This window comes from Muscardinus avellanarius (genome assembly GCF_963383645.1).
Source record: "Muscardinus avellanarius genome assembly, chromosome: 14".
NCBI lineage: Eukaryota > Metazoa > Chordata > Mammalia > Rodentia > Gliridae > Muscardinus > Muscardinus avellanarius.
The window spans coordinates 58,155,702-58,181,306 of NC_137800.1; the positions used below are offsets into that span (position 1 = coordinate 58,155,702).

A 25,605-nucleotide genomic window follows, 5' to 3' on the forward strand; every position below is an offset into this window, starting at 1 on the left:
CAATGAGACCCCAATAGAGAAAGCAGCAATGGGCACCTTCAAACCCTATCTAAGCATCACTGCATATGAGATGAATTATTCTTCATTTTTACCCAACTGTGAAAATCAACTTCTAAGCTGGTTATATTAGAAGTCTCTTGCATGAATACTAGGGAGTCAGAATTATTATAATTAGAGGTATAGAGAGTGGCAGGGGAGTTTTAACCAAAACATTGTAAAAATGATTAATCACAGGAGACATCAAAGCAGTCAGTGGATTAATCAGGGAAAATAAGGGTAAACAAAAAGTCACAGATAAATCAGGGAAGAAAAAGATAAATAAGAAAATTGTCAGAGTCCCTGCTTATAATTAGAATCCCTGCTTATTAATCACATTTGTACTTTGTAAACTTATTTATGTGCAAACAAATTTCCACTTGGTTGGCAGTTTGTGCTTCTCCCAATGTAGACCAAGGTGACCTCAGAGTTGATGACTAAAAAGGCTTTCAATACTGATCATCCTACTAGAAAGACTTCAGGTTCCATGCCAGCCTTAAAAAATTAGAGCCAAGCAGGGTGTCCCATGCTTGTAAGCCCAGCATTTGGAAGACAGAGGCAGGAGGATCTTGGTTCTCAGACAGCCTCAGCTACTTAGTGAGGCCCTTTGAAACTCAGTGAGACCCTGCTTCAAAATAAAGAATAAAAAAATAGGGCTGGGGGTGTAGCTTGGAGGTAGAATGCCCTTGGGTTCTATGACCAGAACCACACACACACACAAAAAAAAAAAAATTAGTGAGATACTCATTAACTTATCATGATGTTCAAATATAAGGATCAGGGGGTATGTGGCTTGTAGCTAGAATACACCTGACTAATTTTCATTACCCAAAAGAAAACAACTTGACAGCTTAGCTAGACCCTTTTTTTTTTTTGGTGGTACTGGGGTTCCTGGAAGCCCTTCTACCTCCGGGCTACACTCCCAAACCTATTTTATATTTTTGAAACAGGGTCTCTTAAGCCAGCGCGGCTGGCTTCGAACCTGCGCGATCCTCCTGTCTCCGCCTCCCAAGCTCGGGGATTACAAGTGTGCGCCACCACACCCGGCAAGACCCTTTTTTTTTTTTTTAAGTGAAAAGTAAATAGTGTTTGGGGTGTAACTTGGGAGTAGAATGCCCAGGTTCAATTCCTCCTACCAAAATAAAAAAGGATATAGTACCTGCACATAACAATGCTGGTTTAAGAGCAAAATATATATTAACATGCATTACAAAATTTATACCTAATTATTATGGTTTGGACTTAGAATGTCCCCTACATCTACTGTAGACAAAAGCATCCATGTTGCTGGTGGGGCTTGGTTGTTGCAGAGAGGGGTTCTTGGGGATGTGCCCTTGAGGACCATATATGGACCCTCCTCCTTTTGCACTCTGTCTCTTTACTTTCAGCCTTCATAATGTAAGAGCAGAACTTTTGTCCTCTCATCTCTGATTCCACCATCATGCCTTCAGCTCTGCAGATGTAATCTGGTCTAACATGTATGGAAACTACTAAAATATCCTGAACTGTAAGCAAGTAAATATCATTTCCTTTAAGTTGTTTTCATCAGATATTTTGAATCAGAGCAGTTAGAAAGGTACTGAAACACTAATAATTTCTATTTTTTCAAGAGAAAATGATAGTAGAAATTGATGTAGGATAAATATTGTTTATCTTCTCAGAAACCATTTCTTAACTTCATTTCTGGTAGTTTTTTCTAGTTTCTAAATATTTATATTCTTCCTTCCTTCCTTCCTTCCTTCCTTCCTTCCTTCCTTCCTTCCTTGCTTTCTTGCTTTCTTGTTTTCTTGCTTTCTTGCTTTCTTGTGATACTGGGGATGGAACCAAGAAGAATTCTACCTCTGAGCTACATTCCCAGCCCTATTTTTTATTCTTTATATTGAAACAGGGTCTCACTTGAGTTTCAAAGGGCTGAGGCTGTCTTCATTTGTTTCTTTATTTCACCTCTTCTTCTATGACTCGTCCTTCATCAGAAGTTTGGTATACAGTCTCCACATGTTTATGTGCTTTCTCTGGGTCTTCTTATGGTTGATTTATAGTTTCATTCCATTATGGTCTGAAAAGACACAGGAATGTGTGTCACATTTTTTGAATTTGCTAGTGCTCACGTTGTGGCCCAGGATGTGATCTATATTGGAGAAGGTTCCATGAGCACCTTAGAAAAATGTGAATTCTGCTGTAGTTGGGTGGAATATTCTATATGTTTCAACCAATGTTTGAGGTGTCTATGGCTGTCCAAGGGGCTTCTCCAGATGTTTATCTGGGATATTATCTGGAGCATCAGTGGAACCTTAAAAGCTTTAAGTATGTGAGAAACAAAACTCACAATACAGTTTAGCAGACATGGCCCAAAAATTAGGAGCCGTGTCACCCATGAGGAACCATATAGATTTTTTGTGATATGTCTGTTGGGTTGTTTCTGAGACAGTTGGCTCTGAGGCTGCTGACTTCTGAAAGCTGAGATGAACTGGGATAGATAAATTGACCAGTGTTTTGTCTCAATACCAATTTATACATTCAGGAAGCAAAAAATACAGCACTACTGTTACACATGAGTTAACTTTTACTTTAGAATTGAAACCAAAAGGAGATAACCATAGAAACCTGACAGGAGAAAACACAGGACATTATCTTAATAGAACCTCACTGCAAACCTTTTGAATAATTTTTTTTGGTGGTACCAGGGTTCCTGAAAATCCTTCTACCTCTCGGCTCCACTCCCAGACCTATTTTTATACTTTTTTAAATTTGGAAACATGATCTCTTAAACCAGTGCGGCTGGCTTCAAACCTGTGTGATCCTCCTGTCTCCGCCTCCCAAGCACAGGGATTCCAAGCGTGCGCCAACATGCTGGGCTTGAATAGTTTTTAAATATAACCATCTTTATAACATGTAATATTTTTAGCTTTAGACAACAGTCAAACAACATAAAAGTATACTAATACTAAGTATACTTGCCAAGAAAATAATTTTTTATCCCACCAGAATGTTAACCAATTATTTTTACCAAGGTAATTTGGATGAACTGGAAGTAAATATTAGTGTACAAATTTAAAAGGCACTCTTAAACTTATCCTGGTCCAGTGTTCTCGGTTCTTTTAAATAATACTTCTAAATCCTTTAAAGGATCACAAGAATAGTGTTCACAGGGCTTGTCAGCATCTGAAGGTTCACTACTGAATTTAGGGCCTTATTCCTACACATTCTCCAAAAAAGGTCAGGTTTGATTTTAATCCAATAATAATACATTTACTCAGGCAGGACAAACAGATGTAAACCAGATCTTAATGCTGAATCTTTGAGTCAAAATAACAAAATATCTTTTTGGTCAGTTCACATACAAATATAAAACCCATACACCTTTAACTCTTTTGACACATTTAGATGAATTTAGATACACAACACATTTAGTTCTCAGATATAGATACATCTATGTTCACAGACATATATTTAGATACAATTTGTTTTGTTTTAAATTTACCTAATTCATCCATTTTAATAGCCAGTTAGTAGCTTAAACCATCATTTTAATAAAATAAATCCTCAAAATGAACATTAGTGACATTTTTCTGTTTTGATTTTACCAACTAACTTAAACCTTTTAAAAACTCAAGCCAGCCGGGCGTGGTGGCGCACACTTGTAATCACCACGTTTGAGAGGCGGAGACGGGAGGATAGTGCTGGTTTGGAGCCAGCCTCGCTGGCTTAGGAGACCCTGTTTCCAGATAAAAATATAAAATATGTCTGGGAGTGTAGCCAGGAGGTAGAAGGGCTTCCAGGAACCCCAGTACCACCAAAATAAATAAATAAATAAATAAATAAATAAATAAATAAATAAATAAATAAACTCAAGCCATTGAACTAAGATGTCTTCTTATTTTTGCCTTTTTACTTATTAACAAAAAAACTAAAGCAAAAGCCGGGCATGGTGGTGCATGCTTGTAATCCCCGTGCTTGGGAGGCTGAGACAGGAGGATCGCACAGGTTCGAAGCCAGCCTCAGATACTTAGTGAGGCTCTCAGCAACTTAGTGAGACCCTGTTTCCAAATAAAATATAAAAAAAGTTCTGGGAGTATAGCCTGGAGGTAGAAAGCTTCTTGGGTTCCACCCCCAGTACCACAAAAAAAAAAAAAAAAAAAACTAAAGCAAAATTTTAATAACAAAAGCTGCTGGGGATTGAGCCTATATTGATCACCAACAAGAGCTGTATTAACTACTAACAAGAATCAGCCTTCATACCTAGGCAAAACAATAAAATTCATTTTCTTTCTCTAAGCTGTCAGCCAAGAACTGCAGCCAACATTGACCTCAGTCAGCCAAAAACCAACTGTTACCCCAGCTAAACACCAAGTGCACAAACACCTGCACTTAAAGTATTATATAGATTTTCAGAATAGTTTAGGCCAAAGTTTAAAGATAAAAAAGCAACCTATATTAACCCAATATTATCAATTACACAAAAAGTTATATCCCAAAGCCTCCATACTTTAAAGAACTATAACCCTGTATTTTTATAAGTCAAGCTTTTGACACAATAAACAACTTTTAGCAGATATAGATAGAAAAAGGCTAAAAACTCACCAAGGACACAGGTAGACAGTACGTGCCCCAGACTTCAAGGCAGGCATGTCCCATGTAACCCCTGACCTTGCTAACCAAGTAACATATCTTTATCATTAATACAACATAAGAGGCAAAAATAATTAGTGGGCCTGCCTGCAGTTGCATTTGAGAAAAGAAAAAACTATTTGCCAAGCAGAATGGGAGAAGGGAGAAGAACAAGAACCCACATTGACATCTCAAACCCTTACAAAGGTCCCATCTCATTTTTTAGTAAGTTGAATTTATAACATTGTACATGTAAAAACATGCAAGCAAATTATCTAAGAATCAGAATAAACAATTTTATATAATTTGCAAAGTTCTGTTTTGTAACTTTAAGGACATTTTCCAGCTGAAACAGAATTGAAGAGATTAAAATGATATTAAAACAAAGTACATTTTTAATTTTGGTGGTACTGGGGATGGAACCCTTCTACCTCTGGGCTATACTCCAAGACCTATTTTATATTTTATTTGGAAACAGGGTCTCTTAAGCCAGCGAGGCTGGCTTCAAACCTGCATGAGCCTCCTGTCTTCACCTCCCAAGTGCAGGAATTACAAGCATGTGCAACCATGCCCCGCAAAACAAAGTACCTTTTAAGCACAATTTTTTTTTAAAGTAGGTCGTGCTGTTCTCAAGTACCCCCCACCTAGTAACCATGATATCGACTGACAATACCTAGAAAATGAAACCAAAACATAATTTAGAGCTTATATTTATAACAAAAGGCTTAAGAAGTCAACAGATTAGCTGCTAAAATATGCCAGGTCCAAATAAGTGCTTTTTAGCCACAGTACATTTAAGCACTCCCTATAAGGGGAATGGTGTTGGCCAGGAGGAGTTTGCTTCCTCCCCCAGTCTAGAGCACTTTTGTTTAAGGTCAAAGGGGTCAGTCTTAGGCAACCAGGAGATGGCTCCAGTGGGATGTCTCTTTCCAGTCTAAAGAGAGCATCAGCCTCATAAGAGAAATAAGACAACTTACTTTAATTACTTTTCTGGTTTTACAACACAGATCCGCTAGGTTTAATTTTTCTTTTACTCCTCTCTGAGTTATTTGGCCAAATAGTACAAGGTTAAAATGTCTTGAGAGACTTACTCATCTGCCTATCAACTTCTGTAGTTTTCTTTTTCTCTGAAATCTGACTTGGAAACACTTTCCTAGTAAGGGGAAATTTTGGCCCTTTTATTTTAATGATTTTTGGATATCTACTAAAGTTTTACGGCCCTGGGAGGGCTTTATGTCTAGGACCTATAAGGATGAGGTGCCATTCAACCTTCAAAGTCCAGAAAAGCATCATCCCAAATTGGGGGAAGGCCAATTCAAAGCACTAGGGTGACCAGCCCCTATGTGTGCTTGTCTGGCAGAATCTTCTCATTTATTCCCCATCCAACCCTGGGGTGGGGGTGTATGTAAAAACATATGCACACCAAACAGACAAGACAGATACTCTGACATACTACAGGACAAATCTCCCCATATGAGTCAATTCACCAGATAAATCCCTCTGGAGGATACCAGACCTTTTGCCAACATTGAACAAATGAGGGAGCCAGGCCACCAAATGCTCTCCTCCTTCGGGGCTGGAAGAAACCTCCCAGCAGCTTCTCCAGAAGAACAGTTCAGCTCTCCCACACCAAATCATCAAGGTCTGCGTAGAGTTTGTTCTTGCTGTGATTTCTGAACAAAGGAAAGACTAAGAGGTTACACAGCTTTAACACAGAGTATTATAAACTTGACAGGGGGCCCGAATGAGCGGATTTGGGTGGCTTTGGAGAATGAGGCTGAGGAATGCCTTCTCAGGAACTACCCTCTACCCCCTCAGCTAGCCCCCACACACAAAGCAACACAAGAACATATAGAAAATATAGAGTAAAAATATAGAACAGAAAATGAAAATCTGGAACAGAAAGCCTGAATACCTGACAGGAGGCTGGAACAATATCTCGTCCGGACCCTGGAGTTGGAGTCAGCGACTACATCCAGCCTGTCCTAACTCCCAGATAGTTGACCGACCAGAAACCTGGGTGTCGTTATTAGGGTATTCGCCTGTAACAGTGCAATGACAATCATCATTTGTGTGACAAATAAGAATAAGAAAATAGCAATAGAAATTAACAATTTTTTGCACAAATTTTTAGGTGTGCTCTCACCTAAAATTTTGATAACACATGGAAATAAAAAGAGCTTCTGTCACAACTTTCTCATATAAAAATATATGGAATATAAAGCCAACTTTGGATTCCCTTCCCCTTTCAGTCTCAGTGATAATTCCTCAAACCTCTATCCTAGAGTCCCGACCCTTGTTGTTACATAGTCTGTTGTTATTGTGATCCAATGACATACATTCAAAATACAAAACCTTTGTTACAAAGTACAAAATTTACTGAATTTTATTATAATTAAGACCACATAAATCTACTCCATGTATTAGAAAAATGTAAATTCACAAACATTCCAGTTCTTAGGCTTTTCAGCAATTTAAACACTGGGTATTTCTCATTGTCCTGTTACCCTCAATAGCTTTTGGCAAGTACTTCTTTCTTCTCATTTTTCATTTAAAACAGTCAACTCTTTACTGTTCATGAGTTTAAGACATTCATCTCCTAACTAATAGTTCTAAACACTCACTGCTGATAAGAATTACCTAAACTCAGTCCCAGAATTTTTGATATAATGGGGTCTATGGTGGAGCCCAGGCATGGACATTTTTTTTAATAACAATTTTTTTATTGAACATAAATAGTATACATTTACACTATATTTGGTGCCCTCCCCCCCCGCCCACATTTTCCCTCCCCCCCCCAATGGTTGTCCAGGTTAACCATGTCTTATTCATAATTTTACACATGTTCAAGTGTAGACCCTTATTAATCCAGACCGGCCTTCCTCCTCTCCTATCTTACCATCCAAACTTAGCTAGTATTTCCCCTTCAATATCTGGAGTCCCTCTGGTATTCTTTGTGTTTCCTAGTTTGGGCATATTAGAGGAAACATATGTATCTTCTTCTTCTGTGCTTGGCTGATCTCACTTAACATAATGTTCTCCAGGGCTTTCCATCTTCTTTCAAATGATATAATTTTGTTCTTCTTTATGGCTGAATAGAATTCCATTGTGTGTATTTCCCATAGTTTTGCTATCCATTCATCTGTTGATGGTGATCTGGGTTGGTTCCATATTTTGGCTATTACAAATTGTGCTGCTATGAATATAGGTATGCATATGTTGCTGTAGTTCTCTGAATTCAACTCCTTTGGAAAGATACCCAGGAGTGGTATAGCTGGATCATATGGTGGATCTATTCCCACCTTTCTTAGGAATCTCCACACAGATCTCCATAGTGGTTGAACTAGTTTGCATTCCCACCAACAGTGTAAAAGAGTTCCTCTTTCCCCACATCCTCGCCAGCATTTGTTGTTATTTGATTTCTTTATGCTTGCTACTCTGACTGGGGTTAGATGGAATCTCAGTGTAGTTTTGATTTGCATCTCCCTGATGGCCAGTGATGAAGAACATCTTTTAATGTATCTATTAGCCCTTTGTATCTCTTCTTTTGTGAAGTGTCTATTTAGTTCATTTGCCCATTTCTTGATTGGGTTGTTTGTTTTGCTAGTGTAGAGTCTTTTGAGCTCTTTGTATACTCTGGATATTAGCCCTCTATCAGAATGGTGGCTGGTAAAGATCCTTTCCCATTCTGTAGGCTTCCTCTTTAGGTTATTGATAGTTTCCTTTGATGAGAAGAAACTTTTTAGTTTGATGTTATCCCACTTGTTTATTCTTGCTTTAATTTCCTGAGCTTTGGAGGTTTTGTTGAGAAAGTTACTGCCTGTGCCAATATGGTGTAGTGTTGAACCTATGCTTTCCTCTACTAGCTTCACAGTCTCAGGTCTAATTTCTAAGTCTTTGATCCATCTTGAGTTGATTCCTGTGTTTGGTGAGATATAGGGGTTTAGATTCATCTTTTTACAAATGGTTAGCCAGTTCTCCCAGCACCACTTGTTGAAAAGGCTGTCTTTTCTCCAGTGTATGTGTTTGGCCCCTTTGTCAAAGATTAATTGACTAAAGATGTGTGGGTTTGTTTCTGTATCTTCTATTCTAATCCACTGGTCAGTATATCTGTTTTTGTGCCAGTACCATGCTGTTTTTACTACTATTGCTCTATAGTATAGTTTGAAGTCTGGGATTGTAATGCCTCCTGCGTGTTTCTTGTTATGGAGAATTGCTTTGGCTATTCTAGGTCTTTTCTTTCTCCATATGAAATTCATGATTGATTTTTCTAGGTCTCTGAAGAATGTCACTGGTATTTTAATGGGAATTGCATTGAACCTATAGATCAGTTTTGGCAGAATGGCCATTTTGATGATATTTATTCTGCCTATCCATGAGCATGGGAGATCTTTCCATCTTCCAAGTTCTTCTTCAATTTCTTTCTTTAATGTTTTATAGTTTTTGTTGTAGAGGTCTTTTACATCTTGGGTTAGGTTTATTCCTAGGTATTTTATTGGTTTTGAGGTTATAGTGAATGGAATTGTTGTTTTTATTTCTTTCATTGTGGATTCGTTGTTGGCATAAAGAAAAGCCACTGATTTCTTTAGGTTGATTTTGTAACCTGCGACTTTGCTGAATTTGTCAATCAGCTCCAGAAGTCTTTTGGTTGAGTTCTTTGGGTCTTCCAGATAAAGGATCATGTCATCTGCGAATAAGGATAATTTTAATTCCTCTCTTCCTATGTGAATTCCTTTGATTTCCTTCTCTTGTCTGATTGCTGCAGCAAGAGTCTCAAGGACTATATTGAAAAGGAGTGGTGAAAGTGGGCATCCTTGTCTTGTTCCTGACTGTAGCGGAAATTCTTGCAGTTTTTCCCCATTCAATATAATGTTGGCTTTGGGTTTGCAGTATATTGCCTTAATGATGTTGAAGTACTTTCCTTCTATCCCAATTTTTTGCAGTGTTTTTAACATAAATGGGTGTTGGATTTTGTCCAATGCTTTTTCAGCATCTATTGCTATGATGATGTGGTTTTTGTTCTTGGTTCTATTTATGTGGTGAATAACATGTATTGATTTGCGTATGTTGAACCAGCCTTGTTTTTCTGGGATGAAACCGACTTGGTCATGATGTATTATTTTCTTGATATAGTTTTGAATGCGTATAGCTAGTATTTTGTTTAGAATTTTTGCGTCTATGTTCATTAAGGATATTGGTCTGTAGTTTTCCTTTCTTGAGGTATCTTTATTTGGTTTGGGGATTAATGTGATACTGGCCTCATAGAAGGAATTTGGAAGAGTTCCATCTCTTTCAATTTCCCGGAACATGTTATGCAGTATTGGTATTAGTTGTTCACTGAAGGTTTTGTAGAATTCAGCTGGGAACCCATCTGGGCCTGGGATTTTCTTTGGTGGAAGAATTTTTATTGCCATTTCTATTTCTTTGGTTGTTATTGGTTGGTTTAGGCTTGCTATGTCCTCGTGGCTAAGTGTAGGAAGGTTAACTGTGCTTAGAAATCTATCAATTTCTTCCAGGTTTTCAAGTCTATTGGAGTATAAATTTTTAAAGTAGTTTCTGATAATATTTTGAATTTCTTCACTATCTGTGGTGATATCTCCTTTTTCATTTCTAATTTTGATAATTTGAGTTGATTCTCTTTTTCTTTTGGTTAGGTTGGCCAGGGGTTTATCAATTCTATTAATCTTTTCAAAGAACCAAATTTTTGTTTTATTGATTCTCTGAATTGTTTTTTTGTTCTCTATTTCATTTATTTCTGCTCTAATTTTGATGATTTCTTGCCTTCTGCTGGCTTTGGGAATAGACTGTTGCAGAATTTCTAGATCCTTGAGCTGTGTCATTAGGTTCTTTACTTGGTGGTTCTCCGTCCTTTTTATGTGGGCACTCAATGCAATAAACTTTCCTCTTAGTACTGCCTTCATGGTGTCCCATAGGTTTTGGTAGGTTGTGTCTCTGTTTTCATTTGTTTCCATAAATTTCTTTATTTCTTCCCTAATTTCTGCTCTTACCCATTCGTCATTCAATAGTGTATCATTCATTCTCCATGAATTTGAATGCTTTCTTTCGAGTTTCCTGTTGTTGATTTCTACTTTTATTCCGTTGTGGTCTGAAAAGATGCAAGGAATTATATTTGCTCCTGAGATAATTTTTAAGTTAAAGTGAGTATCAAATGATTTTTACAAAAATTTATTTTTCTAGGAGATCTTCTAATGCTGGATGGTAAGAAAATAAAATATCAAACTACTTACATATGATTATATCTTTACAATCTGAAGGTATAGGGCTAACTTCAACCTAGTCATAATTACTATTTTTCTCATAGTATACTCATGGATTTTTTTGCCAATTATGAGTAATATGAATTCTGGTATTTTATTCAATTTTATGCATTATTTATGCACACATTCAGATTGACTAATTTTTGCTTCCTTTTGCTTTGACTTAGTATTGTCACAGAATGAGTTGTAAAGAAGTTCGATTTCTTAAAGATGAAACCCTTTGCAATGTTACAAGAGATTGCAATGACCATGGGGTAAGTAGCTGAAGTGTTCATGTTAAGCAGAATGCTTTTACACACTCAATAAGTATAATATGGATTTAAAATACTTTGAATGAAATTTTTATTTTATGCTATGCTATATCATTTAATAGTTTATAATTTATAGCTTCAATCCTATCTTATTAAGAAATTTGCCAGACTGAGAAGATATAAGAGAAAATAAAAGAAAGACATTTAAAATTATTCTGGACGTATAAGATGTTTGATAAATATAGGCAGTGGATGTGCTTGTATAACTCTGTAATAAAACCTATCTTATTTTGAATGAAAGAAGGCAATAAGTGAAAAATAAATGCCATTAGAATTTTATTGCCAAACTTGTTAGTATATTATCAATTCTGTCCTGTGAAGCTAGCAAGTAAATTATAATTACTATTGGTATTTACAGAAAATTTGGGTTAGGACTGGGAGGAGAGTTGAAAGAATTGAAACAAATATGGGATTGATTTGGCAACTAACCTAATGGTCACATTAAACCAGTTAATTTAAATTGTTCATTTTGAATGGTCTCAAATATTTATGGTTTTAATAGTGTCATTATTTATTACTATATTAATAAAGATGCACACTATAATTGAGTGCAAGACAAAATTTGATTATTTTCTCTAAGAGTAATTCTCTAGAATCAGGTACTCTTTGGAATAAGCATAGAATATCAGTCTCTGTCAGCAACCATCTTTGTAAAAAATATTTTATTTTTCATTACAGAGGTGCAACAATTTTCATAATTGCCACTGTGAAAAAGGGTTTACTCCTCCTTCTTGCAAAGAGATGAAAGGAGAATTTGGAAGTTTTGATGATGGACATAAGATTAAACCTGGTTTGTGTTTTTAAAGATTTATTAGTTATAAAGCCTAGAATAAGTTACAGAATTAAAGCAAAGTCACAAAGCAATTGATGTCAACAAACATGAATTTATATTATTTGTGAAGTTTTTTCAGAAATATGACAGTGTAAGTTTGTCTGAAGATTTATTATCATCATCACCAATCTATTGATGCACTGTACTCTCACATCATAATGTAGTTGAAAATTATAGTGATGTATACGCACATATTACTTCACGAGCTTCCCTTGAGGTCCCTCCCCTCCCCTATACATGATATTGAGTTTGACATTGGTATTATCATATATGCACATGATGTAGGTCAATGATAGTATTTTCTTCATTAATTATCTTCCCTTCTCCCCTAAACCATCTCTTTTTCTCCACTTGAATTTATCTTCCATTATCTAAAATTCCTTTTGTATCCAAGTTATTCCCTAGTTTCCTCATGTGAAAGAAACATATGACCTTTTACTTTCTGTTACTGGCTAATATCACTTAACATAATGTTCTCTAGGTTAATCATTTTCTTGAAAATTACATAACGGTCTTGTTTCTGAATAGACTTACATTGTGTTCATATACCATAATTTTGTAATTGGTTTATCTGTTGATGGACACCTAGGTTGGTTCTATAATTTGGCTATTATCAATTGTGCTTCTTTAGACATGGATATGTATGTATCACAATAATCATCTGATTTAAGTATCTTTGAAAAGATACCCAGGAGTGGTATATCTGGATACTATGGTGAATCTGTTCCCATTGTTCAGAAAAATCTCAATACTGATCTCTATAGTGGCTGCAGTAATTCTAAATCTCACCAAAAGTATAAAATAGCTTCTTTTACCCAAAATTCTTATCAGCATTTATTGTTCTTTGACTCTTTTATTACTCCCATTCTAAATGGGTTTAGATGGAATCTTGGTGTAGTTCTGATTTTTATCTTTTTGATTAATAATAATATTGAATACTTTTGATATATTTATTGGCCATTTGTATTTCTTCTTTTGTGAAGTGCCTATTTAGTCTGATTGCCCATTTCATGATTGGATTTAACAGTTTTTTAGTGATAAGTCTTTTAATTTCTTTGTATATTCTGGATATCAGTCTTCCATCAGAAGAGTAGATGGAAAGATCTTCCATTCTTCAGGTTGTCTCCTTTGACTAGATGGTTTAATTTGTTGAGCAGAAACATCTTAGTTTAATGCTATGACATTTTTTAATACTTGTTATAATTTCTTGAGCTTTGAGGGTCTTACTGAGGAAGTTTCTATGAGTGCCTATTTTTCTTGGCCTGAGGAAGGACTCATTAAATAAATTTTAATTTTTGTACCCACTTTAGATGAAAAATAGTACTTGTAATACCAAGAAACTGGAAAGACTTATAATTCTAAAGTTAAAAATTACAAAATGAGATACAGCAGAATTTTGAAGATATAATTAATAATGTTGATTACACTATGAATGAAGATTTCAAACTGGAAAATTATGAACAGTACTCCCAGGGATAGTTTGTGAGAAAATTCACACATAAAGGAATCTATTTTTTTATCCTAGCTTCTCCTTAGAGCATATTTGATTATTGTTTATGCTGCAAACTTGAATGTGCATGAAAATTATATCTTTTTTTTAAAAAAGGAGGAAACTACTTTTCAAAAGTAATCTTTTTTCAAATGATGCCTGAATTTTCAAAAGGATGTTTTATCCTTTCTGTTCAAGCAACTACCTGTCTTTACCTTTGAGTTTTTCTTTCTTTCCTGTGAACTTTTAACACTTCTTTAAAATTAGCTTTGCATGCTTGTTTAAATTCTATTCTATTCTATTCTATTTTATTTTATTTTATTTTTATTATTGGTGCATTGACTTCATACATCTTAATGGGATAAAAAGCTTGTGTAGATGTACATGCACACATCACCCCATTAAATCCTACCCCCTCCCCATTCCCATTTCCTCCCCTTCCTTTCCTCCATGCTTGGCTTAGTGATTGACATTGATATGTTTTTTATGTATATCATGTGCTTTAGAGAGTTTCCTTCTTCTCCCCTCCCATCCCCTCAGTAAGGTTGTCTTGTTTGCTCCTCTATAGGATCTCCTTTTTCACCTGGAGTTCCTCCAATGACACATTTCACCTTAGTTTTCACATATTAGGGAAAGCATCTGATTCCTTACTTTTTGTGACTGACAAACCTCACTTAGCATAATATTCTCCAGTTCCATCCATTTCCCTGAAAATGATATAATTTTGTTTTTTATGGCTGAGTAAAATTCCATTGTGTACATATCCCATAGTTTTATAATCCATTCATCTGTTGATGGGCATCTTGGTTGGTTCCATAGTTTGGCAATGGCGAATTGTACAGCTATGAACATACACATGGATTAGTTTGGTAGTTTGGTTTGCTTTCTTTTGTATAGATACCCAGAAGTGGTACTGCTGGGTAAAATGATAAATTAGTTCCCATTTTTCTGAGGATTCTTCGTACTGTTTTCCATAGTGGTTGTACTAGTTTACAATCCCACCAACAATGTTTTAGGGTTAACAATTTTCCACATTCTTGCCAGCATTTGTTGTTGTTTGTGTTTTTAATGATTGCCATTCTAGTTGTAGTTAGGTGAAATCTCAGGGTAGTTTTGATTTGAATCTCTCTGATTGCCAATGATGTTGAGCATTTTGTGGGAAATCCTGAGTGGAAGTGTTTTCCTGATTTCTTTTTCAGTGGATTTTTCAGTGGTGTACATAAAAGCTTCAAATTTGTTGAGATTTTGTATCCAGATATTTTGCTGAAATTGTTGATCAGGTCATTAAGTCTTTTGGTTGAGTTGGTTGGGTCTTCTAGGTATAGTATCATGTCATCTGCAAATAGTGAAAGTGTGAGTTCTTCTTTTCCTATTTTTACTCCATTGATTTCCTTTTCTTGTCTTACTGCTCTGGCTAACCTCTCTAATACTATATTGAAGAGAAGTGGTGATAATGGACATCCTTGTCTTGTACCTGTTTTTAGAGGGAATTCTTGAAGTTTTTCCCCATTTAATATGATGTTGGCTGTGGCTTTATTGTAGATTGCCTTTATGATGTTGAGATATGTTCCTTCTATTCTGATTCTCTGCAGTGCTTTTGTCAGATATGGATGTTGGACTTTATCAAAGGCTTTTTCAGCATCTATTGAAATGATCATGTGATTTTTGTCTTTGGATCTGTTTATTTTTATTTATTTATTTTTTGGTGGTACTAGAGGTGGAACCCAGAGGCTTTTTACCTCTGGGCTATACTCCCAGACCCATTTTACATTTTATTTGGAAATAGGGTCTCACTAAGTTGCTGAGAGTCTAACTACTTAAGTAGCTGAGGCTGGCTTCGAACCTGAGCGATCCTCCTGTCTCAGCCTCCCAAGTGCGGGGATTCCAAGCGTGCGCTACCACACCCGGCTGGATCTGTTTATATGATGAATTACATGGATTAATTTTTATATGTTGAGCCAGCCTTGCATTCCTGGTATGAAGCCTACTTTATCATGGTGTATGATTTTTGATGTGGTTTTGAATGTTTATCGCTAGTATTTTGTTTAGCATTTTGGGGTCCAAGTTCATCAAAGATATAGGCCTGTAATTTTCCTTCCTTGAACTGTCTTTATTTGGTTTTGGTATTAATTTGATGTTGGCTTGGTAGAATGTATTTGGGAGAGTCCTGTTTCTCTCTATCATGAAATAGATTGAGGAGTATCAGATCAGGTCTTCTATAAAGGTTTTATAAAATTCACTTGGGAAACGTCTGGTGCTGGGCTTTTCTTTGATGGTAATGCTTTTATTGCTGTTTCAATCTCTTGGATTGCTATTGGTTGGTTTAAGTTTTCTATGTCTTCTTGCCTAGTTTAGGAAGGTTGTATTTATCTAGGAAGTTGTCCGTTTCCTCCAGATTTTCCATTTTATTTGAGTATAGTTTTTCAAAGTAATTTCTGATAATCCTCTGGATTTCTTCACTGTCATTTGTGATATCTCCTTTTTATCTCTTTAAAATTTGGGTTGATTCTCTTTTTTTAGTTAAATTGGCTAGTGGTTTATCTATATTATTAATTTTTTTTGAGGAACCAGCTTCTGGTTTTGTTGATTTTCTGTATTTTTTTGTTCTCTACTTCATTTATTTCTGCTCTGATTTTGACAATTTCTTTTCTTCTACTGGCTTTGGGTTCAAATTGTGCCTGTTTTTCAAGGGCTTTGAGGTGTGTCATTAGGTTGTTTATTTGATGATTTTCTGTTTTTCTTATGTGGGCACTCGGTGCTATAAATTTTCCTCTTAATACTGCCTTCAATGTGTCCCAGAGCCAGGTGTGGTGGCGCATGCTTGTAATCCCCACACTTGGGAGGCGGAGACAGGCGGATTGCGCTGGTTCGGAACCAGCTTCGCTGGCTTAAGAGACCCTGTTTCCAAATAAAAATATAAAAGAGGTCTGGAAGTGTAGCTCAGAGGTAGAAGGGTTTCCAGGAACCCCAGTACCACCAAAAAAAAAGAAAAAAAAATGTGTCCCAGAGGTTTGATATGTTGTATCTCTATTTTCATTTGCTTTTATGAATTTCTTGATTTAACTCCTTATTTCTTCTTGACCCATTCTTCATGTTTAGTGTCCACATGTTTATGTGGTTTCTCTGAGTCTTCTTGTAGTTGATTTCTAATTTTATACCATTATGGTCTGAAAAGAGACAGGGAATTTTTTGAATTTGCTAGTGCTCATTTTGTGGCCCAAGATGTTATCTATCTTGGAGAAGGCTCTGTGAGATTCTGAGAAAAATGTGATCTCTGCTGTAGTTGGGTGGAAAATTCTATATGTGTCTAACAGGTTCATTTGATTAATAGTGTTCTTTAGGTCAGAGGTGTCTTTACTGACCTTTTGTCTCAAAGATCGATCTAATGATGTAAGAGGTGTACTGAAGTCTCCCAGTATTATTGTATTGGGATATATCATCTTTTTAAATTATATATAATTATTTTTATGTGGATCATATTGAAAATGCCATACATTCAAACTGTGCTTGGTGCCCTCTACTCCTCCCACTTCCCCTTCCCTCCCTTCCAACAATGAGTGTTCAGGTTGACCATGCTACATTCATACTTTTACACATATTTGAATGTGGATCCTTTATTAATCAACCTCAGCCTTCTTTCTCTCCTACCCTTCACAAAAGAAGAGATGCAAATGGCCAATAGATACATGTAAAGATTTTCAACATCATTAACCATCAGGGAGTGTAAATCAAAACTAGACTAAGATTCTATCTAACCCCAGTCAGAGTGGCAAACATAAAAAAATCAAATAACAACAATTGCTGGTGAGGATGTGGGAAAAGAGGAACTCGTTTACACTGTTGGTGGGAGTGCAAACTAGTTCAGCCACTATGGAGATCAGTATGGAGATTCCTTAGAAAACTGGGAATGGATCCACCATATGATCTGCCTATACCAATCCTGGATATCTTTCCAAAGGGGTTGAAATCAGAGAAATATGCATACCCATGTTCATAGCAGCACAATTTGTTATAAGCAAAATATGCAACCAAGCTAGGTCTCCATCAACAAATGGATTGCAAAATTATGGGAAATATACAAAATTGAATTCTACTCAGCTATAAAGAATAACAAAACCATGTCATTTGCAAGAAGGTATAAAGATCTGGAGAACATTTTGTTAAGTGAGATCAGCCAAGCACAGAAAGAGAAGGGACATATGTTTTCTCTAATATGCCCAAACTAGAGAGTATTAAGAATACTAATGGGACTCCAGATAATGGAGGGAAGACCCCAGCAAAGCTGGAATGGAAGTGTAGGAGTGCCTATGTTTTGGAGTCTTGGATCTATGCCCTCTTCTTCAATTTCAAAGTCTCATAGTGTCAGGTCTAATTTACACATCTCTGTTCATCTTTAGTTTACTTTTATGTAGGGTGAGAAGTTGAAATTTAATTCCACTATCCTACAAATGGATAACTAGTTTCTCCAATACAATTTGCTGATGACTGTACTTTCTTTAACATATTTTTTTCACCTTTGTAAAAAATCAATTGGCTATAATTATGTGGGTTTGTTGCTGTATCTTTTATTCTATTGGGCTTTTTATGTATTTTTGTGCCAATGTTACACTATTTTTACTACTGTAGCTCTGTAGTATAAGAAGTCAGGTGTTGTGATTCCTCCCGCATGGTTCTTATTGTTACGGGAACCATGATTCTTATTGTTAAGAGAACCATGGTTTTTATTTTGCTTTATTCTGGTTCTTTAGTTCTTCCATATGACATTTAGTATTGATTTTTCTAGCTCTGTGAAGAATGGTATTAACATTTTGAGAGAGATTAAAGACATTTTGCTGAATTTGTTGATCAGTTCTATAGGCTTTGGGAGAAAATTTTTGCCACCTACTTCTTCGATAAAGATCTAATATCTAGAATATAAAGAGAACATAAAAAACTCAATGATAAGAAAACAAAAAAGCCAATCAAAACGGGTAAATGAACTAAATAGACACTTCACAAAAACAAATTCATATCGCTAATAAATGTATGAAAAAATGTTCAACATCATTAGCAATCAGAGAGATGCAAATCAAAACTATCCTGAAGTTTCACCTAACTCCAACTAGAATGGAAATCATTCAAAACACAAACAAACAACAAATGCTGTAGAGAATGTGGAGAAGTGGAAACGCTAATACATTGCTGGTAGAATTGTAAATTAGGGCAACCACTTTGGAAAACAGTATGGAAGATCCTCAGAAGAATGGAAATGAACTTACCATATGATCCAGCAATACCACTTCTGGGTATCTCCCCAAAAGAATGGAAACCAAACTACCAAACTAATGCATGCATATCTATGTTCATAGCTGCACAATTCACAATTGCCAAAATGGAACCAGCCAAGATATCCATTACCAGATAATGGATTACAAAACTATGGTATATGTACACAATGGGATTTTACTCAGCCATGAAAAAGAGAAAAATTATGTCATTTACAGGGAAATGAAAGGAACTGGAGACGATTATGTTAAGTAAGATTAGTCAGCCACAAAAAAGAAGCATCGCTCTTCCTAATATGCAGATTATAGGGAGAAAAATTGGTTATAGGAATAACTCTAGAAGAAGGAGAAACTACAGATAAACAAATAAGGCCTAACTGGAGGTGATAAGAGTGGGAAAGAAGGAAACTCCCTAATGTACATGATGTACATTCACAAACATATCAAGGTCAATCACTAAGCCAAACATGAGAAGGAAGGAGATGGGAGGAAATGGGGTGGGAATTGGGCAAGGACTAAAATGATGTATAAATATATTCCTCTACCATCTTGTACTCCATTAAGATATATGACTAAAATGGACCAATAAAAATAAAAATAAACATGTGGGTGCACATATTTGTAACATAAACATTTACCATCATTGTATATTATTTTTAGATTGTTAATTTTATCATCAAGAAAAATAAATTTTATTTTAAATCTGCTTTTTGGGATATAAAAATTTCTGCTTCTGCTTGGTTTTGATTTTCATTTGAATGAAATAATGAAATATCTTTTTTATTCATTTGGATATAGTTGCCTGTAGGATTACTTTCTTGCAAGCAGAGCAGAATTAGAATTATGGTCTTTCATCCATATTGAAAGTCTATGCCTTTTGATACGAGAATTTAGTTGCAAGCAGAGAAGAATTAGAATTATGTCTTTCATCCATAATGAAAGTCTATGCCTTTTGATATGAGAATTTAGACTTTTGACATTCAATGTTCTTATTAAAAGATGATTTTTTCTGTCATTTTTAGTTTTATTTTGTTTTATATAATGTTATTTCTCCTTCACTTAGTTGCTCTTCTGGTAGAATTCTTCCCTTCTCTGGTTCTGGTGTGTTTGTTTGTTTCTTTCTTTCTTTCTTTTTTTCTTTCATCTTTAAGTATTTTCTCTAGTTTTTACTTGGTAATCATGCATTTTTTTAAGTTTCTGCTCCTCCTGGTTGATTTAGATTTAATGCCCCAGGGATGCCACCCTTGGTTTTCTGGTTGCAATCACATGAAATCCTGTGGACCACTGTCCCTGGCCTTTGTGGTCTCTAGACTCAAGCTCAACATAGCCAGAGACTGAGATGTTCTGAGCCTGTGGCCCAACTAGCTGAGCTTTGATGCCCAGGGACATCATTACTGCTCTGATAGTTGAGATAATGTAAAATTTAACCAGCTTTTTTGCCTTCATGCTCATTGATTCCAAACTCTGCTCACTTAAGATTCTAATATTATCAGCCTGCAGCATGACTATCTGAACCAAATTACTCCATATATATTATTACTTCTCTGACAATTGTGATTATATGTAACCCTGCTGGCCTCTGGCCTTCTTGCTTTAAGGCCCAACTTTTGCCAAGGGAAATACTATACCATCCTGAGTCTGGGGCATGGGTGGGTGAGTTTTCATCCCAAGGGACACTACTAATTCTCCGGCAGCTGGAATCTCATAAGACTTTGCTGGCCACCAGCAATATGATTCCCAGACACCACCAGGTAAGAGTTTAAACACTATCAAGCCTAAGGCACAATTGGCTATAAAATTTTCCTCAACAGGCACCACTATTAATGATAATACTGCAGTCTCTGGAGAAATGATGGGGATGGTGCTGACTGCTGACTCTAAGTCCTGTCTGTGTGTTCCTAGTGATTGTCTGCTAATACATGCTTCTGATATTTGGCTATAGCCTCACCTCTGCAGGAATGATCTGAAAACTTACATGTGAGAGTACTGAGATGCAGGGTCCGGCTTAAAGTGTTAATGAAGCAACTCTGGCTCCTGAGAAGCAGCTTGGAATGCCAGGCTGGGAGACAAGCATGCTTCCTCCAATCAGTGAGCTATGAGTTTTGCCAAGTTCCCTTGAAGGTCAGGAAGTGGCTCCAGGCCTCTTTGCATGTCATAGACATCTCAGAAACTTATTGGTATGATATACAGCTTGAGATGTTATGAGCGGTCACAGGTGTGCTTGCTTCTATTTGTAAAACGAAGAGTTGCATTAAGTTTGAGTTTAGTCCTTTGGCTTTACTTACACACATCCATTGTTGCTTTAAGATAACCTTGTAATGTTTGAAATAGCTAAATTCATTAATGTAATCCATAGAATCTTTCTCTATAAAAGTCTGATTGCCCTCTCAATAAAACATGCAGTTGTACATGAAATTCTGCATGCCCCGTGTTCAGCGGCTCTACCCTCGGGTCTCCAGTGCACTAGACGCTGACACTTACAGACACTAAAGTTTTGGTCATTACCATGCAAATTCTTGCAGTTATGTGGGTTCCTGCTTGAATGGCTTGTTAACTCAGTTTTGATGAGGCTGTCATTTGCCACTCAGTTCCATGAAGAAAGGGACAGTCCCAGGCAAATGTATACAGGCGGTACCCTAGATATGCCAAGTATGGATCTTAATGACAAAAAGAATAGCATCACTAGAATCTGAGGTCAAAGGAAACTTCACAATTTTGTTAATTTGTTTTAACTAATCTCCTTGAGCTCTCCCTTTATATACTTTCTGCAGGGGCTTGCAAGTCTATCCTGGAAGCCTTGGGCTGGCATGACAACTGGCTGCATATCAAATGTTTTCTTTTGGGCTCCAATTCCCATTCAAGGAGACATTGAGCTTCTCTTAATAAGCCCTGGATTCAAAATATGAGAAGCTTTTGAGATCCCAAATGCATTTAGTGTCATAGAGAGTTTGGGAAGCAAAAGTAATCTTAAGATGTCCAATGTTATGTTATCTTCCGTGTACTAATTTTTGGATATTATTGATTTGTATAAATACAGTAAGGCCTAAAAATTCTCAAATTGTGGGTTTTATGATATCGTTATTTATCTTTATGTATATTGTCTATTTTATTATTTCATGGGTATTTTACAGAATGTGTAATTTGCTAAAATTGTCTAATTGTGAATATGTACACAATTTAACATATGTATGCTCATGAGTTTGAATTCCTGTTGTGTGCATATTTTAGAGCCTGAATCTAAATTTTTAAGTTAACATGTTTGCTTACATACAATTATTCTTTTTGGTGTTGCTGGAGATGGAACTGAAGGATTTTCACATGCTAAGCACATGTTTTTACTGTGGTAAACCATATAAAATCAAATTTGCCATCTTAATGAGTTGTAAGTGCAAAATTTATAGGCCTTAATTACATTGTCATACATTGTGTAACCATCGTCCTCTTCAGAACTCTTTTCATCTTGTAAAACTGACACTCTATACTAATTATTTTCATCTCTGTTTGTGTGTGTGTGGTACTGGGAATGGAATCCAGGGGTATTCTACCTCGAACATACAGTTCTATTTTTTATTTTTTATTTTGAAACATTGTCTCACTAAGTTGTAGAGGGCCTTACTAAGTAGTTGAGACTCTTTGTAAACCATGATCCTCTTGTCTACGCCTCCCAAGTACTGGGATTACAAGAGTGAGCCAACACACCATCTTTTGACTATTATGAATAATGCTGTATGTTCATGGATAAACAAATATAAACTTAAGATCTTTCTTTCATTTCTTTTGGGTGTTTGCTGAAAAATGAAACCGCTAGATCAATAGTCATTTTATTTCTTTCCTTATTTTTTGAGGAAATATCATACTATTTCCTGGTAGTTGCTGTGTTTCACATTCAGTGCACAAGTATCCTAATTTCTCCCCATCTTTGTCTTTATTTTCTGATAATAGCAATTCTACTAATGAGTTTTAGTTAATATTTAAGAATGCACTGATTTTATTAAAAATTTTAATGGGGAGATGTTTAATGTCATTGTGGGGTTTTTTTTTGTTGTTGTTGTTTTTGTTTTTGGACTAGGAGTAGAACCCAGGGTCTTTAAACATCCGAGCTACATCCCCAGCCCCATTTTTTTTTTTCTTTATTTTAAAACAGGGTTTCACTGAGTTGCAAAGGGCCTCACAAAGTAGAAGCTGAGGCTGGATTTGAATTGCAATCCTCCTGTCTCAGCCTCCCAAATGCTGAGATTACAAGTGTGCACCACCACACCCAGCTATGTCATTGTGTTTTTGACATTTTACTTCTTACAAGTAGGCAACCTACTGATTTTGTGCATAAATTTTATCAATCATATATCAATATTTTCAAACATTTTTTAGTAGGTTTGTTGGGGCTTGTGACTTTTAAATTGATGTAAGCTGTCATTAATCACCACATTTTCTTAATAATAAATTATCTTTTCATCCTATTCTTCAGTTGAGTTATGGTCATATTTAGTCTTGTCTTCTTAAAAAAGATAAAACATGCTTGTAACTAAAGAGTTTTGGTGTCCCATCCTGACCCATCTGGTCCTAACTGGCAGTGTCTCTGCTGGTATTACCTCATCTCTTCTGCTCTTATCCAATACTGGTTTCTTTGGAGAGTACACAGTACATCTATGATTCACAACCATAATTTCTTTGCCACACAATTTCATAGCCATACCCATGGTATTCTCTACAAAACACATTTGTTACTTTTTGAAATACAGATACTCTGAAAATTTCTGCTTAGCAATTATTTCTTAATCTATGGTTTTTCTCTTGCATTGCACCACAATAATTTGGAGAACCTATGCCACAGCTCCAACATTTACTTAGAATTCTCCACAGGTAATTGTCTACTATCAGGACTTTCAATTTCCATCTTTTACAAAACTTTAGAACACAATTTAGCCACATCTTTGCTGCTTTAAGACAGAAATAACATTTTCTTTGTTGTTTAATAGTATGTTCTTTCTTTCTGAAACTTCACCAGACACACTTTTAATGTTCATATTCTATCAACATTCTACTTTTGATTGTGTATCTCTTAGATGTAGTCTTTCTAGGTAACCCTCCTTTTCTTTCAGGCATTACCAGTATCGCTTTTTACCCCTATATTTTTGCCAAGTTTCTTTATGGCAATTTGAGTTTTTTCCAGCATGGGTCTTAAAACTACTCCAGTCTTTATATTTTAAACTGTTTTGAAGCCATTTACATCTTTTGCAAAATTTTTTAGAACAGTAACCCACTTCCTGGTCCCAAAATCTGTAATTGAAAGTCAGGGTTCTTTTGAGAAAGAGAAACAATATGCAATTGGCTTATTACATGATAAGGGCTAACAAGTCACAAGACTGCAGGATGAGTTAGTTGATGAGCTGGAAAAAAATAAATGCCTGCTTGTATTATACAATTTAGAAATTAATCACATAGTAGAAGAGTTAAAAACTCTAAAACTTCTACCAACACATTTATATAATTATTTTATTTTTTATATTTATAATATATGTGGATGAAATCTTTAATGTTGCAAAAATAATGGTAATAATACTATCTCTGCCTCTTCATTTGGTTAATAAAATATCTGGCATAATTTAAAATTTATATTTCCTATTCCAGAGGCTCGTTATTTAGAGGAAAGACAAGCTACTTCTCAGAAACACCAACTTCAACTAATTTTCTACATTTCTCTGCCTGTGCTTATTATTATCATTGCTGTTTTAATAAGCCAGAATAAAATAAGAGAACTATGTTACAGAGGAGAAACTGAAAGTGAGAGGTATACCACTATGTGTATATACATGTATATTTACTCATTACATTAAGTATGTCAAAAACAGTATTCATGTTTAATAAGGAATAGCTATGACTACATGTAAGGCAATATAATGAGAGGCCCAGAGACATGTTTCAGAATGGGCCAATGTTTATTGCTTGTTTTTTAGTCTTACTCATCATTAGAATTACTTAGAATATCAATGAGTTTTCTGTAGGAGAAAACATCCATAAACTTCATAAGAATAGTTAACAGTGCATTTCAAGGGAACTTGCAAAAATAAATTTATTAAAACAAATTCTCGGGACCCTGGTAAACAATTTTATTAAAACACTTTTCATAATAATTGTCAATATCTTTGAGCTTACTTTCACAATACTTAATGTTCTAAATATTGAAGTTTTTAATTTATAAATTACATGTTGTGGTCAATGTCATTTAGGATAAGTAAGACATAGCAATGCATATATTTTTTTTAAATTGCATATAGTTTAAAAAACTGATTGTATGATTAAATCTTGCATTTCAAAACCATTGTATCTTGTGCCAGCCTTAATCTCAATGTACATAAAATTATTTCTATAACTCTTAGAGTTATAATTTTATATTTATATTTTATACGATCTTATATAAAAAACTTTTGGGTACATCAACTTAATAAGTGAGATCAACATATTACCTGTAATCGATTTACACAAGTTTTTTAACTTCACATTGGACCCTTAAAGTATTTTGCCAGAGGTATTTACCACTCGTTTTACCTCACACCTATAGTCCCAACAGTTGGGAGAGTTAAACAGGAGGATTGCAGGTTTGAAGCCAGTGCACTGTGACTTGGGTGGCACTGATTCAAAATAAAAAAGGACTGTGGGTGTAGCTCAGAGGCAATATACTTCTGGATTCAATCTCTAGTTCCACACATGCACACAAAAATTGATAGAAAGAGAAAAAATGAATAGATATATATAATATATATATACATATATATATATTAGTGTGTGT

General features: G+C 35.5%; 1 protein-coding gene across 1 annotated transcript in view; it reads left to right on the forward strand.

Moving 5' to 3' along the window:
* LOC308273165 (disintegrin and metalloproteinase domain-containing protein 5-like) overlaps window positions 1–25,377 on the forward strand; it is a gene marked incomplete at both ends in the record, with an annotated part of 239,017 nt that extends 213,640 nt beyond the window's left edge. The window contains 4 exon segments of the mRNA XM_080710260.1: window positions 11,090–11,176; window positions 11,912–12,023; window positions 24,447–24,606; window positions 25,332–25,377. Coding sequence (XP_080566386.1) covers window positions 11,090–11,176; window positions 11,912–12,023; window positions 24,447–24,606; window positions 25,332–25,377 — 405 coding nt within the window.
* Between the last annotated feature and the right edge of the window lie 228 nt (window positions 25,378–25,605).